We start from the raw sequence: 17,616 nt of genomic DNA, 5'->3' as shown, positions 1-17,616 counted from the left end.
TAATGCAGGGGAAAAAAAAGAAAAGACACTGCTACCTTTAAGCACTCTTGTTAAAATCACAATCTGTGACAAATTAAGATAGTTCTGCATTTCTAGCATTTAACCAGCTCAGTTCCATGTTCATTTCATTTTCTGGTGCTAAATGCAACAAGTCCATGCTAGCAGCAGTTTGGTACCTTAGTTTACTATACAGCACAGAAAGATGCAGAAATGTACAAGCACATACATGCTGTACTATAAATATTTTGTTAAGTCATTATCAACAGTTGCTACGAAATAAATATATAGGAATAAGAATTTGCAGTCAGTGCAGCGAAAGAGTGAGACCCCTAAAAAGGTCTTTTCTTTGATAAGGAAAATATGACTATGATTTATTTTTAATTTTTGCTCTGCATAAAAAAATCAATAAATGTAAATTCACTTGTCCCCTCAAAAAAATAAATTACTTTCTCTAAACATGATATAACAGTCACCTGTATCTTCTAGCCTTACTGGAAAGGCTTCTGCATTTTGGAAGTACAGCTCAACTTGGACGAATAATGCACTGCCCTTAAGCAACTCTGTCTCTCTGAAGAGAGACATTGAAAATTAATAGTTTATATCTCATACTGTTTTAATTAAGTGTTCTCAATTATGCAATCGCATCATACAAACACCAGCATTATACAATCTTCATCTCAGAAGAAATTAGCCTTCTTTATATCCACTACTCTCAATTGGAAGGCTTTCTCAGATCTTAAATTTCAGCTTAGTTTATTTATGACCATCTCACATTATTTGTTCTTACACCAATATTAGCCCAAACTATCTTTTTTCTTTCTTGCATTCACTTCTGGTTCCCTAACTAAACAATACAGCTTTTTTTAGGGTATGTCAGAAGAGCATTTTCCCCACAAAAGCTGGCTTGCCCACTGGAGCCCTGTGGCAGGGATACTTGAGATGCCTGCTATAATTCAGCTGGGCTGTAGCCACACTAGCACAGCGACACAGCTCCTAGCCAACCTGCAGCCATACAGACCAAGCTCGCATCTGTCTGAAAAAAACAGTAGCATGCAGCTCTGCCATTTATTCTTCATTGCAAGTCAGTCCTACAGCTCTTCTCTGACCCATTTCACTACAGGTGCTTATTATTCCTTTCTCTTTGTAATTTTTCACTGACCGGAAGGTCATCTAGGAAATGGAGGATCTAAATTTCTAATATTAGAAGAAAAAAATAAATCCTTTGCTGGGATGGAAAACAGCACAAACATTCTTTCAGGTCTAATTCATATATCATCAGAACAAAAGCTTTTTCTATTAAAATTCTTTTCTAGTGAAAAGGTAAATAATATCCCTATAACACTAGTATACTAGCATGCTACTGGACATCTGAGCAGTAATGCTGCCATTTGGAATAACCCTATCAGAAAGTGCTTGAAGTCCACTGAAAGTCTTAGCAGTCATGAACAACTGTTACTGTGTTCTCCCTCCCCTTCATACTCAGTTTTAAGTTATGCAAAACTCGCAGCTTAGGTCCTACTGCCCATGTGATCTAAACAATGTTTCAGAGTTGATATAAACCATCATAATTCAAAGCTCCACTTAAAATTGTCAAAATTCTGCTGTTTCAATTTAACTTTTTTCATTTCCTTATGACTGAATTAAAAGAAAGCATACTAACAGTTGCAGCAAAAAAATGACATACTTATTTTTTGTAATAGTAAAAATTTTATAAAGCTATTTTTTAATCAGGCACCTTTATCATGGAGATCATTTTTGCAACTTTTACAAGCACCTCCAGGCAGTGCTTTCCTATTCTTTTGATTCATTAACTGAACTGTCTCTCAATTAAGACTTTAGCTTGATCTTATACAATTTTGTAGGTAATCATCTTCATCACATGTTGAGCCCTTATTAAATATTTGGATCAGATCTGAAGTAGCTTAAGCATTATTTTAGTCATTTCTTTCATATCTATATCTTTCATTCTACACTTAAAATAGCTACATACAAACTCTCTTTGATTTTTTTAATTCCTGTAAGTTCAATCTGATTGTTTTTATGTAAAAATACACAGTGTATGCATGTGGAATTTAAACAGGAACACATAATTAAGATTTCTGAAGGTCAGTTGGAATGGCCTCTTCCACTTTCTCTTGGAGAGAGAAAAAAAAAAAAAAAAAAAAAAAAAAACAACCACCTTAAATCACTATTTAAGAACTTGATAACACTGTCCCACAGATTCTGTTTAGGACTCTGCAATACTAGTGCATTTGAGTCAGATGAAAAAATATCAATTCTACAAGTAATACTAGGATAAAGTTATTGGATAAAACATGTCAAAACAATCTTCCTACCTCTATCTACTGAGGTTTGTACCATAACTTTTTGGTATATTAGAGATGTTAAAAAATATTTAGCATCTATAACATAATATTTTGCAGCCTCTACTATTATTTGTATTATGAAAAGGTCTTTAAAGAAAAACTACATTAAAACTGTATTGGCCTTTAATATAAACCTACATTTTACATTTTTAATATACACCTACATAAGAGAGACATGGAGCTACTGGAGAGAGTCCAGCGTAGGGCTACGAAGATGATCCTCTGAGCTGGAGCACCTGCCCGATGAGGAACGGCTGCGAGAGCTGGGCCTCTTCAGCCTGGGGAAGAGAAGACTGAGGGGGGATCTGATCAATGTGTACAAGTACCTGAAGGGAGGGTGTCAAGGGGACGGGGACAAACTCTTTTCAGTTGTCCCGTGTGACAGGACAAGAGGCAATGGGCAGAAATTGAAGCACAGGAAGTTCTGCCTGAGCGTGAGGGGGAATTTCTTCCCTGTGAGAGTGACGGAGCACTGGAACAGGTTGCCCAGAGAGGTTGTGGAGTCTCCTTCTCTGGAGGTCTTCAAGGCCCGCCTGGATGCAACCCTGTCTAACATGCTCTAGGTGACCCTGCTTGAGCAGGGAGGCTGGACTAGATGATCTCCAGAGGTCCCTTCCAACCTTACTGATTCTGTGATTCTATGATTTTATTATTATTATGCAACAAATATTTTAGCACAAAGATTGGCAGCAGGTGTGACACATTTCTAAGACGAGTAGGAGGCCTTTTGCCAAAAGCCATTACATCTCTCAATCAAAAAATTATGTATGCTTTGCTCCTTTCATTTTACTTTCCTTTTGTCCAGATGGGTTGTTGTTATGTTCAATATTCCCATCTTTTTAATTTAAACAAATGGATAGCAACAATAAGAATATATTAAATATTTCTCAAAATAATTGATGGTAATTACTGATATATTTTCAATGCATCATCCCACAATAATTCTATATAGTATGCAAGTACGATATACACTATATACTAATTAATCTAATATTAAAAAATATATGGATGTAAGGCTCATAAAGAAAACCCAGCTGCCTAACAGGATTTCCACCACCATGAGAAGGTATGACCATCTGCTTTTCTTCCCATAAAAGTAATAAAATTAATAGAGACACATCTGAGCATTTTGGCTGACTAAATTCTTCTATTTGATTCTATTTAATTTTGCAATACTTCCTCCTTGTGAAGGATTTCCATTTTCTAGTTAACAGCAATTGTGAATCTCTTGATATTTGACATACATGTCAAACCTTACTATGAATCTTCTTCAATTTTTGATCTCAGTTGCATCCAATAACCTTAAACTCCACAGTCTACCTCTGAAAAAAGTATATATCCGAAAAAAAAGCGCTGATTATATTCAATCACTTGGTTAATTCACAGTACCTCCTTGCAACTTTTCCTCTACTTAACTAACTTGATAATTTCATTTCATACACCTCAAGCACAATTGATTTAATTATTCTAATGTTACAATATTCTAATGGACTTGTTATTTTAAAGGATAATCCCTGTAGCTTTCATCTATTCAAAATAATTTATCATGTGTGTACACACAACCAAAGAACTGTTTAAAAAACTTCACAAAAGGTATATTTGCAAAATACTAAATATTATTTTGGTATACTAGATATTATATCCAAACATGGAAACTGCCCAAGGAACCTTGGTTAAGACAGCACATTTACTCTTTACTCTATATTTTTGTATTATCTTTAGAACTCTGTTTCACTGTGAATACCTTCAGATGTACATACAAGACGTGATTCAGACACAAACAGAACAATGATCTATATAAACAAATATCTTTTATCATCTATTTTGCAGTTCTGAGATCATTTCCAGGAAAAACGGGCTTATCAAAATGATCATGTTTGCTTCAATTGTGTTATCCATAGGTACAATTACTTTTGAATTTTGAACGGTGAATATTGCACAACAGACACAACTGCAGCAGAAGTTAATCAAACATATAATTTTTTTCAAGTTTTGAATAACTCTTTAAGATAGAGTTCAAGAAAAAAGTATTCTAAACAACATACAGATTAATTTATAGTTCATCATAGGTAATAGATTAGATATCATTTTATTTTTCTAATTCTCAATTTCCCGAGGTACAAACCTCACTCATTTTACCTAACTGCAAACTCCCTAACAGAAGAAGTCTCATTCCAGTTAGGTACTTAGAGAGAGTAGAAAGAAATAAAAGAAGAAGAAAAAGAAATGCCCTCTAGGGGTGGCTCTTACTTCCCACTCACTATACAGGCAGCCTAGATTTGGAGGTGTCTAATGACTTAGGACCAGATCTGTCCCTCCTAACTTTTAGGGACCTAAATTAAGTGGAAATAATCCTGGCTTTCACAATCAACTTTGAATTATTGCTGCTTATATGTAATTTCCTACTATCTAATTCTTACAGCTCTCCTTAATCTTCTAGTTCTCCTTAGAGAAGAGACCATTCACAGGTATCTATCTGCAGGAATGTGAGTGTGCTGTCAAAGGGAAATGGTTGAGAGTTTTTCATCTATCCACTGCAAGCATGCTTCCTCTATATATTTCCTCTTTTCTTTGTAATGGAAAAAGGGATGAAGGAACATTGTCTCATGTTCTGGGGGCATTTAACTTTTCTCCCCCTCCTTCATAGAATCACAGGTGGTTGAGGTTGAAAAGGGCCTCTGGAGATCATCTAGTCCAACCCCTGCTCTAACATGGTCACCTACAGCACGCTGCACAGGATCGTGGAAGTACACAGACCACTCCAGAGCCTTGAGGTAAACAGAAGGAGCAGCTGTGAGTGCAGACAAATATTCATATTTTCATTCTTCCATTTTGTGTGTGCAACTCTGGTTCTGACGTGTCACTGGACATAGGCTGAGATTTTTCCTATTAACAGAATTGAGGGACTAACTTATAAGACCCTTTAAAAGATTAAAAAAAAAAATAGTGAGTTATCAGGCTTGGACTTTTGTAAAGAAAAATCAAGGAATGATTTGTTGCATTTTAAAAGATTAGTGCATCCATTTTTGGCCCCACTGTCATTCCAGAATTCTCTTTTAGATTATTATTTATGATTGAATAACACAAAGACTAAGATAATGCAAAAGTAAGAAATTTACAGATAAAATGTAACAAGCTTCTTAATAAACTAAGACCATCTCTGATGTATCAAATAAACTATTACATCTTTCAAAAGCATAATCAATTCTAAGATGTCACAGGACACTTCTGTTTAGCTGAATTTAGCTTTATTTTCATTGAAATATGTCCAGGATGTGCTTCTGCAAAACAGTATTCCCTTCCTCATTGAAATATGTTTACCTTTCAGAAGAGTCCTTATAAAAAGTGTGTGCGCATGTGTGTGTGCATATTTTTAACTGATTATTGTAAGAGAGAGAACACAACAAACTAGTCATACTGTGCAAATGCTAACACTTCTGATTAAAAAGTAAATGTTAAGTTTTTCTATAGTTCTAGTGTACTGATATTTTGACCCTCCAGAGTATTACTACCATCTACTACCTTCTTTTGCATAAGGTAACATTTACATTTTCACATCTGTTCACTCTTAAAAATGTACACCTACAGATTCCCAGTAATAAAAAAAATTTCCGTTTTATAGTGTGAGAATATTGCATTTTTGTTTCAGATAATACTAATCATTTTAGGCTTCCTAGTTTCTCTAAAAGAGTTAAAGGTTACCTCTGCATTCAAGTTGTCTGCAAGGCTTTCAAGAAACTGGCTTTCAATTGGATTCTGCTGAGTAAGCAGAGTCAGGTAATGGCTGAGTTTGTCATGAGTTGTAATAATGATGCCTTCTCCGAATTTGTCAAACTGAGGCCGTCCAGCTCGACCAAATATCTGCATGACATCTAAAATTCCAAGGTCAACAAAGGAGCCTCTTTTTGCAGCATATATTTGTGTTCCCTGTTTGAGGAAAAGTTAATAAAAATTAACATAAATACACATTAATATAATCCTGATGAGCTGAATACTGAAATTAGGCAAATATAGCATGATTTCAGAAGTGTACTTTAACTAATCCTTCCATAATCTTTGATATATTTAAATCTTTACTATACAAACTAGACTCCCACTAGAGAGAATCAGTTTAATGAGATATAAATAATATTTCAAATCAATCAGACGTTTCCCCTCCAGACCCAATGCCCGACAACAAAGATCTTGCTATCTATGCTTCCTTACAGGCTTGTTTTAAGACAGATACTCATGTGCAGAGTAAGATAAGCTCCTACCTTAATAACAACAGCATGGGCTGGAAGATTGACACCCCAGGCGAGCGTAGCTGTGCAAACTAGGACTTTGATATGTCCATTAGAAAACAAGTTCTCAACCAAATTTCTGTCTTGCCGCAGCATTCCTGCATGATGAATACTAAACCCATCTGGAAACAATTCACGCAACTGCTTATTTCTGGACCTTTGTACCTAGAATGAACAAGGATAAAAATGAAATTCGGGTATAATTACAGTACAAGAAGCACTATATTAAAAAAAAAAAAAAGAAAAAAACTGTTCGGTATTACTATTATTATGAGTCATATGAAAGGAACCCTTTGTATTAATGTGGAAATCTATGCCAGCACCAATACCCCATAATTTGCTATATATAAATCAAATTGGTTTCTATTCTTACTTTCCAAAGAAGGTATTTAATTGTTTAAAAGAATACTATGATGAAAAATAGCTTCACTTAAATAGAAACCCAAACGTACTGCTCTCCAGCATGAATATTGAAATTGAGACTTTGCATACCTCTTCCTCTTAAAAGCTGCTCTTTCAAACTATGCAGGCAGCTAGGACAGATTTAAACAGCAGGCTTAAACTTTAGGGAGAAGATACCCTTTCCTACCAACAACCATCTTATCACCTAGGCACAGAATGGATTAAGAAGGTCATGCTACATAACCAAACTCTCTTCATCTACCATCATTTTTACCTTTCCCATGCCTAGGAGACTGGAATCTCAGTCTACAAAAACCTCAGGTCCTCCAGCCTCCCACTGCAGAAGAAATCCAAAATGCTGCCTCCCTATTTCTGCATGCTAGCGTTATCATACTTCACCTACGCTGAATACTGACTCACAGTTGAGAAAAACTAGTATTTTTCCTTCCAAGTATTAAACATTGAAATTCACTTGCTTTGGATTGCATATTCCAGAAGCAACAGGGAAGGGAAAAAAAAAAGAAACCCAACCATATAAACAGAAAACCTGAGCCACCAGAGCTATGTTAGCCCAAGAGGAACAATTCTCTTTCTGTTCACAAACATGGCTTTGGGTAAAGCCGAAGAATCATAAGTAGTACAGCTCTTTTGCTGCAACTAAGATGATAGCAGGAAAGACAGGGTAGCCCTGGTGTAAACTGGAATAAAGGGTTTTTGAACAAGCCTACTGAGCTTGCCACGTACAATCTCTTTTTACTCTAGCCGGTGGTTACTGCTTCTTCAGATCTTCATGTTTCAATTTACCTGACTAGCCAAACACCTCTTATTTTCCTCCCATCTCTTCTACATTCCTAACTGCTGCGCTTGCTGCCCCTCAAAATCAGTCATCCCTGAATATGACATGAGGCAGCTTGTGGTAATAATGAATCTGTCCTTTCCATAAAATAAATTTCTTCATTATCGTTACCAGTGGAGAATCTCTACTGATCCATAGATTACATGAGTCAAGTATTTTATGTGATTATATTTTATATTTTCAGATAGGTATATTGTAATCAATCAATTCTAGATCAAATTATGAGGAATGTTTTCTTTTTTTTTTCTTACTTTACTAATCTCTGACACACAGCCACTGAAAGCTGACTTAAGGGATACAGAGCAGGTGAAGCAAAACAAAATTTGGTTCACACTCGTGGTATATTGCTAAACATGAACAATAAATCTCTGCAAACACAGAAATAAATAGGAAGTTGGGAATGAAATTATAAAGGAGGATACGAGAAGAAAAATATTGTAGGAAAAAATAAATTTCTTAGCCTCACAATTATTTAACTTTTCTGCTTTAGCAGTAATTATTTGCTATCGTTTAAAGGAAATCAAACTCTGCTTTTAACTAGTGATGTATTCACATGAATTTTTGCCAAATCAGCAGAAAAAAATCACATGATGGTATTTAAGTAAATGCTACAGTGCTCAAAAATAAATAAATAAGAAATTGAGAAAGTAATAGTGCAGTTCATGAAAGATATTCTTTAGGAGTTATTAAAAGAGGAACAAATCCTTCATAAACAAAAAAAATTCACCTCTAATATACCAGCTACTAATCTCGCAGAAAAAAATCATGGGGAAAATTCACTTCAACTGCAAATCTGAGAATACTAGCAACATAGAAATTTGGATTTGATCTTGATTAATCCTTTTCAGAACTTAGTGCAAGCATTTAACAAGGTAATCAACTTGTGTCAGAAATAAAGCAAATCTTTGCACATGGTAGAACAACAGCCCAAAATTTCATTCTTTTGTTACAGCTTGTTGTATTGGACTCGTATGTCTCTTTTACAGTTATTAATCTGTTCTGGTACTTGTTGTCAAAGTCAGTTGTCACATAAAATATGAAACATGCACATAAATTCACAATAAAGTACTATAGTAAAATAATTATTTTTCACAACGAAACAGTTATTCAATATTAAAAATTACCCTTTAGAAATATACTATCTGTAACTGCAGAAGCCAACTCTTCATCTCAGAACTCCACAATTTTAAAACTAAATGCTTATGTTTGCGACTCAATTGCTTATGTTGTCCAATCTGATTGCAAGAGAGACTAATTTATTAATGGGAAACCAAGAAGAATAAAATCTTTTACAATATAAGGAATGACATTACTTTTTGTTTATAGATTTCAGTAGTTCAGAGAAAAAACCACTCGTGAACACAGGAAAAAAAAGAGGAGGAAAGAGAACATTTTGTAACAGAAACACATTAAGATATGGCAATGCCAGTCTGACTATAATTTAAGTACTTGTAAACTCAAGATTAATCAATTATTTAAAAATATGTAATTCCCCATAAAAATATGCACAGTTCTGTGTTTACAGAAAGTATTCACATGCTCCTAAAATATACCAAAAGTTTTAAACAACATCTTTGAAATTATTAAATATTCACAGGTTTTGTCTGATCATTTATTGAATTTATGATGCTTTCAGATAGCAGAGTGTTCAGAAATGCATTAAATACAAATTTTCAAACATAAATAAAAACAAATTAAGAACTCACAGCTGATTTTTGACATAGTAAATGATGACTATATCAAATTACCAACAATATTAAAAATACTGGAAATTCCATAAACTGTATAAAAAATAATTTCATATTTTTTGCCAAAAATTTGTGTCTATTTTAAATTACACGGATACCATGTGAGTTGTCAAGAACAGCTGAGTAACCAAATTCTATAGATATCCTTATAAACATATAACTCAGTGATAGCAGTCGGATAGTGCACACCCTTTAAAGGCAGAATATTTGCAGAAAACTCTCTTGAGCTTTTGGCTCAATTACTTGCATGGTTGTTCTATTCAATCTGGATTAAAATGGCTCCTGAGACAACAAAGCCAACAATTACTATATAAGAGAAGTGAAACTATAAAAAGTTATACTATATCTATCTTTTGCTATTACAGGTTTTGCCTAAAATTTATAGGAAATGTTACTAAGTGCCTCAGGTGTACAGAGAAGTTGTTGTTATGAGGTCTGGCACTAGTCTCCCGATTAGAATTGATTTTCTTTCCTCTCCTCTGTTGCTCAAGAGGGCTGTAAATTTATGACCTTTGCTTACATGTGTGTGTGCATCTAAAAAAGTATGTACTAAATAAATTCTTAGCTTAGCTTGCTGGCACCTATATTTCTTCTGAAGATGTCCTGAATTTCAGGCAGTTCCTGATTAAGACACATAAAAATCATCAGTTAGACACAGAAATATGTGCTATTTAATTTTAAGGAGAAGTGAGACATACAAAACGGAAACCAAGTTTTAATTAAGCTTTAGGGTAATTCAACGAAAGACTTAAAAAACATAATGCCCTTCCCTACCTTATCATTATATCTGGTATTGCAAAAGTACCATCATTCATAAAGAACATCAACCATATGTTTTTTGTCTGAACTACCAACACTACATGAAGCAAAAAGAAAAGAAGGAAACTTTTAATAGGTTATAACTTAATTTGTCTTATTTTATCTAAAAGCTGAGGTTAAAAAAAGTACTAAAGCTTGAATGAAAAAAGGAACTGCCAATATTTAACTTCTTAATAAGTAAAACATCAATTACGATGTGTTCTTCAAGGTCCAATTGTTCTTCATCTAGGATAGACTAACTAGATCATCACTACTTGGCAAGATTAAATTTCTTTTTTTCTTTCTTCAGATTACATATTTCTCCTTTCAGCTTCCTCAGTTTGAAGGTACAACTTTGAAGTCTGGCATTTTTTCCCATTCCTAATATAGCTTTTGATGAGCATGCATTTTCTTCCAGCAACAGCAATGGCATAGGCTTTTCTAATGTTTTTCTCATGGTCACCTCACTATACCACAACTTCATCCTTATGACCATCAGACTCGATCATTGTAATTTCCTTTCTATAAGAGTTCACAATAGGGCAGCACTTGCAGCTTGTTCAGAATACACCATCGTATTTGTTCACTGCTTTGAGCAGTTCTGTGCATTTATTCCCAGTCTTCATTTTTTTTCCTGTCCTGACACCTTGAAAAGTATCATCTCTTAATTTTGAGGCCTAATTATCTTCATCTTGATTAGTGTCAGCACTCAGACAGCAGAGATATCTCAGATAAAGTAAACAAAAAAGGTATCTTCTTTTGCAGTCTCTAATGAAGGACAGCTTCAATTATTACTAGTACTACGTGATGAACTCAGTTATTTCCAAAATAATTGTTTTGTAACTTTTCTAAAGGAATCCAAAAGTGTAATTCTTCAGTTCATCTTTTAAATTGTTTTAAGTTCAAACAAGGCAAAAGCTCTCCCCTCATTCATATTACTCACTGTTGAACCTGCTCTGTCTGGATCACTTAAAGAACACTCTTTGTCCTTCAAAATTTATGAAATTAATGTAAATGGAAGAAACCCATAGAAAAGTAGTTATTCAGAAAGTAAAGAGAAGCTGAGAAAAATAAAACAATAAAAAGGAAGTTGAACACCCAGCAGGCTTACTCCTGCTCTTTAAAGACAAAAATACCCAACAGAATCAGTAAGCATAGGAATCCAAAGAAATGTAAAGAAATGACTTGAGGTTTGAATTCATTCAATATTCTCATTCTTCAAAATAGGAGAAGATAGGAGAAATATATTGATTAATCTATAAAACATAAATCTTCAAAAATGAACTACTCTCTTATTCATAACTTGTTTCAAAGGGGGTGAACAAAACTTAGACAGTGACAATAAAATCATAAAAGGGCTTGCTTAAGTATAAAGTCAAAATACAGTAATTTCTTGTTACAGGAAAAATGTGCACAGATACAGCAAATGCATGAAATCTAGAAAAAAAAATACTAAATCATCATGATATACTATCTAACAGTTTATGCAAGAAAATGAACAGGAAGAAAAATAGAATGAAGTTTATAGGGAGAAAAAGGGAATGCACTTGAGCTACAGTGATTTCACCTTAGGACACTCCGTTTATGAAATAGGACTTTTATTTGTACTACCATGTTTGTACTTTCTGCATAATAACTCAGTTAATAGCTGTTGTTTCTAGGACCAGGATGAAGTGGCATGCTACTGGTGGTTGGAGAAAGATTAAATTAAATTATTACAAAAGTAAAGAATGAACTTCTGAAAGATTTTTTTCCCTGAAGGATTTAAAATTTGCACTATATTTCTGTGATGAATATATAATAAACAATTGTTCCTTAACTTGTACACTCAGTGAGAAACAGCATGGAAAAGCAACAGAAAAGGAAATTTTTTTGTATTTAGTAAACACATAAGAATACTTGTACTATAGAATCCTTTTTCAAGTAAGGCTATATTTCAGGACAGAAACTCCTGTAAACTAATGTTAAGAAAAAAACAAACCAACACAAAAATCTTCCTGAAAAAAAAATCTATCCAAAACCAAAGGACAATTTACTAGATAGAGTTCTCTTTCTGAGAGCTTGCTTACTGAAACACTTACATGTCCTACTTGTTATTAGGTCCCCAACTCTTACCAAGGCTACTGCTAGAAGGAAAGCTATTTAAGAGGACAGAGTTTACAGATTTCAAAGATTTAAATACAGATGCCTGTATTAATGAAGCCAGAACACAGCCAATCTTAAAATAAACTAACATATTCAATATAAAATCTGTTTTCATTTTTTTAGCACTGTTAAGACAGCTTTTATTGTACTATTTTAAGACAAAGCATTGCAGAAAGCAGAAAATGAGGGCACAGCTTTCTTATATCATGCTTGAAGAATGTGAAATCACAGGATTTGTTTCAAAAGGCAAAATTTTTGTTCATTGATGGATTTGTATTAATGGAAATAAAGAAGCACTAAATCACAGTCCAAGGAATAGCTGGCTAGTAAAAACCTTCTAAATCTGAAATCATAGAATCGTAGAATGGTAAGGTTGGAAGGGACCTCTGGAGATCACCTAGTCCAACCCTTAGCGTAGCCCATACGGGGACGGAACCCACAACCTTGGCATTAGCAGCACCATGCTCTAACCAACTGAGCTAAACCTGCCCCCTAAATCATGTATAAAAAACTTGTAATAAAGCTCTCCTATAAAAGTCTACTTCAGTCACTATTTGAAAGATATCCAACAGCTTAACACTTTGGATTCAGGTAGTGCTTCTGTGTTGATATGCCTTTCCATTACTTCCTTTGCTCTTTACTGGGAAGCAGCAGCAGCTTCACTGACTGTTCATGCTGTAGCCGGTTCCTGTGAAGAACTGAAAGACTATGCTGAACTCTACTCAACAAAGATGACTTGCACAACCTAGCAGATCATTTCTGGATGGATGCAGGCGAGCTAACACGATCTTTTAGTTAATGAGTATGCATGCTCATTCTCTAAATCTTCACTTTTGTAATGTATCTAGCTATTAACTTTGAATAGTTATCCTGAAGTGATATCTCTGTCCAGCTCCTTGGTTATAATTAGTGGATTCCTGGCATGACAGTATTTGTAGAAGGTAATTCTAGCAAACAAATGTGAATTAGTTTGAATTTCTCCTGGAAGAGTCAATAATCTAATTGTCTTCCTCTGGAGATTTAAGTTCACTGTATTAGAGGTAGAATGGTTTAAACCTATGAGTTACTGATCTGATCAATTTACTGAAATCACCTCAGTAAGTTCTGTAAAGTGGTCTAAAAATACCTCTGAAGGAGAAAGAAAGGAGAGTAGTGTGACTGCTTTGCTTAAGCATGTTCCTTAGCAGTGTATTCCCTGCGTGTGAAAACAGCGATTGCTTTAGTGGAACCATCATGAGCACGTACCTCGGGAACTATTTTTCTGACACTATCATAACTGTTTTCTTCCAAACCTCCTTCCCTTTTTTGTGCGCGTGCATGTTTCTGTGCATTGAGGGTTGTCTCCTGTCAATTTGTGGTTTAGAAATATATGTTTAGAAGAGGAATGTATCTGTCCTTGTAGTAGTCTGCAGATTATTTCTCAGTTGTTGTACTCAGAGATTCTCTCTACACTGACACATACACACACACATGCGTGTGCACACAGTTTGCTTCAATTAAAATTTTAAAATTACTTCAGGTCTATATAACATATTAGTTTTCTGTAATTTACAAAACAAGTCTAGATAGTCACTGCAGAGTGCAGCACGAAAGCTGAAGCCAAGCATTCAGCTTCAGCAAAGCAAAGTATTTAGTTTTCAGGTATTTAAACCACAATTAACAGAACTGAAGAAGAGAGGAGAAGTTTAGACAAATAGGAGCAATTGTCAAACAGCTTATTAAAGTTATGACTCTCTTTTTCTAACACTACTTTTGACTCAAGCAAAATAGCATCTTTTCTGCAATGCTGTAAAAGTCTGATCGAGTATGTCTGCCAATCTGGAGATACATATAGATGATGCTTACATATTAGTGCCCTCTTACTTTTTATTATTTAGACTTAGTCATCAAGCCTTGAGCCCAGGTTGTCAACTCTTCTACTTTTTACATAGTAGACACCTGTAGGAACTCTCTATGGGAAAAAAAATGGGAAATTGATTTTCTGTCTAAATGAAAATGAATTCTATAAATATAGACCAAAATGCCTTGGCTGCTTTCAAGACTGAATAGTGAAAAAGTGTAATTTTTCTGTTAATAAAAAGAACATGAAATATTGTTGGAACACTTCTCACAGACTAGTGGTAAGTGTCAGGAATCTGAAATCTTACAATTCAACAATTTCCGATGTACGTTTCATATGATTGATGATACCATGATTTTTTTAAAATAATACGAGTTCAAAACGTACTTTGCAGCTGTACAGTAGGATCATTATTTCTTAGGTCTTTATGCTCCACACAATGAGTATGTTTGAAAAATTCCTACGAATTATCCTTTCTGTCTTTTTTTCACAAAGAGAGGAGATATAAGCCAGAATTTCTGGCAGATTTTTCAATTGCCCTGGCTTTATCACAGATCATAACCTACTTTATTGCACAAGATTATGCTTTGTCTAGTTGGCATATTAGAGAGGGAGGACTACAGGTTAAAGAATGGACTGGTCTGGTGTCTAGAAATGTTTCGCCATATTCAGTGTATTCTTTATACAGTACACCAGGCTACGTCATAGCAGCCCCATGCTTTTCACTGAAAGAGTTGCATGATGCATAGAGAATGAGATAACAGTCTACGGGAGGAGGAAGAACAACAATCAGATTAAAATCACAAGTAAGAAGTAAACATTTAATTTAATCCTTGATTCCTCAGTTCTACAATCTATAAAGCAGAAGATAAAAGTGTTTATATACCTCATTGATGATAGAAGAAAATTTAATTATTACTAAAATGCTACATTTTTGAGATAGCCAGACAAGCCAAAAATGAAAGAAAGCATCAAGAATGCACACACAAATAATAGCTTTGCAACAAGTCACAAAAGAGGTAGACCCAGTTTCAAATTATCTTACTCAATGCCTAGCCATTATAAAGAAAAATAAAAGTAACTATTTGTGTCTATAACATACTACTCAACCCATGTCAGAATTTTATAGCCTGGAGAACTGTAACCTAGAATTTCACCTCAAGTCAAACTGAGGTGCCTGTCTTACAGTTGAATAAATTATTGGTACACAGATAAAAGAGTGTAAGAATTTAAAATGAAAAATAATTCTTCCATGTGAACATAAATGGGAAGCAGCTCTAGATAAAATGATAGTTAGATAAAATGATAGTATAGTTAGATAGTTTAGACAAAATGATGGTTAAAATGACTCAGTTTAAGCTCCACCAAGGAGTGAAAATACAATAAAAATATAAAAATTGCATTTAAATCACTAATGTTCATGGTCAGCATTTCTTTGTGATTTATAAAAAGTGCAATAATTAAATTATTTAAACAGTCATTTTTTCATTGCTTCAATACAATGAAAATCCAGACTCCAAAGTAAATAGAAAATTGTGTCTAAATTACATAAGGTCTTGTTAAAAGAAGGATCAAAATATTTCATTTTAGCAATAACAAGAAAATGCACATCAATTAAGACAAGAATTAATTGTGTAACACCATGCTTTTCAAAGGCATGCAAAATTACTCAAAGCTCAGGCTTTCTTTTTCTTCAGTTTAGAATTAAACTATTCTCTCTCTGCTAATGTATACATCAATGTAAAACACAGGAAGATATCTATGCTCTTCCAGCTCTTTAGACAAGAAGTCCTGTCATCATGTTTGTTAACCACTGGAGTACACTGATGAAAAAGTCATCAATCTTGGTCTATTTTGCTGTCAGCAGAAGATGTTTTCAATATGTTGTTAGAAAACCATCCAGTAGGGAAGATATACAACTCGAAAAGAAATCGGCACAGAGAGAGAGACAGTCTGATGACATGCAAGGGCAGTGTGGCAACAGCAAGGATGAATTTGTTTTGGTTTCAGTTTGAATGCTGACATCCCTGGGAGACTTAGTTAATCCCGTTGTGCTTAACTGTGCAGAGATGTCAATATTTCTGCTTCAACAAGAAGCTGATATTGCATGGTATGTATAAAAATATTTGTTATATTTGAGAACATCTCCTTTGCTTTTCTGCAATACTCAAAACTGCCACTCTGATGATCCATGAAATTATCGAATGTGTTTTTACTCTGAGACAATGAAAGCAGAAGTTGTTTTCAAGGTCTTTCCAATACAGTTGTAGCTTTCTTATGATGTCTCACCAAGACTTTTAGTGCACCCCTCCTCAAAAGATATACTGACAGAAACATTATTAGCTTTGGAAGAAAAAAAAAATCCATCTGTAATCGTTAAGTGCATTTCTCTTTTCATAATTAAATCACAACAATCCACTACAACTTCACAATTATTCAAAGCAACATAGAGGACTCTTAAGACCACCAGAGTTTCTCTTAAAAGTTTGATAGATAATGGTAAACACGTAGCATGAATTAATAGTCTATAGGGTTTTCAAACAGTTTTAGACTGGCATCATTATGTAGGACGAAGAACTGGAAGTTCTCCTAAGCCATAAAAAATAACTGCTCCCTTTTAGAGAAATGAATCATAGGTATCAAATGTCTTCTGGCTTTGTATTGTGGCTTGGGTTTTTTGCTTTACTAGCTCCTGCCCTACAGGATGGAAGAAATAAATATGTCAATACCAAGCAGAAATGATAAGAGAAAACACAAGTCAATGAAAGAAAAGTGGTATAAGTTCCTAAACCAAGAAAGATCAGAATTATACTCATGGTTCAGTAAGTAACTTGAACTATGTAATAAGAAAAAAGATAATTTAACTAACTTGCAGTACTACAAAAATCAGTTATTTTTCCAGTGGCGTGAGAGTGTACAATACCAAGACCTAGATGAGTAATGCAAGGAAACACATTACTTGATCAGTGTCAAATAAAAAGTTAGCACACACTACTACTTTGTGTGCTAATAATATAAAACAAGATTCAAACCCAAGATTACTCCTGAGTTACTGCTATTCTAAGCCAGAATTTCCAAAGAGATTCCTTACTAATTCTACGTAGTTCATTAAGTAACCCCAAATATCAAATCTTGCATGACAATTTTGGGAAATCTCCTAAAGAAAGAAAAAATTATA

General features: G+C 34.2%; 1 protein-coding gene across 1 annotated transcript in view; it reads right to left on the bottom strand.

Annotated features, from left to right (window-relative positions):
• ASCC3 (activating signal cointegrator 1 complex subunit 3) overlaps positions 1 to 17,616 on the bottom strand; it is a 273,420-nt gene that overhangs the window by 98,322 nt on the left and 157,482 nt on the right. The window contains exons 15-16 of the mRNA XM_062572708.1: positions 6,623 to 6,814; positions 6,069 to 6,293 (exon numbers count right to left, since the gene is read on the bottom strand). Of these exons, the coding sequence (XP_062428692.1) occupies positions 6,069 to 6,293; positions 6,623 to 6,814 (417 nt within the window). The remainder of the gene's footprint in view (positions 1 to 6,068; positions 6,294 to 6,622; positions 6,815 to 17,616) is intronic.

This window comes from Rhea pennata, chromosome 3 (genome assembly GCF_028389875.1).
Source record: "Rhea pennata isolate bPtePen1 chromosome 3, bPtePen1.pri, whole genome shotgun sequence".
In the NCBI taxonomy this organism is placed as follows: Eukaryota; Metazoa; Chordata; class Aves; order Rheiformes; family Rheidae; genus Rhea; species Rhea pennata.
Note: the sequence above shows the minus strand (reverse complement) of the source record. Positions and strands in the feature narration are given on the sequence as shown.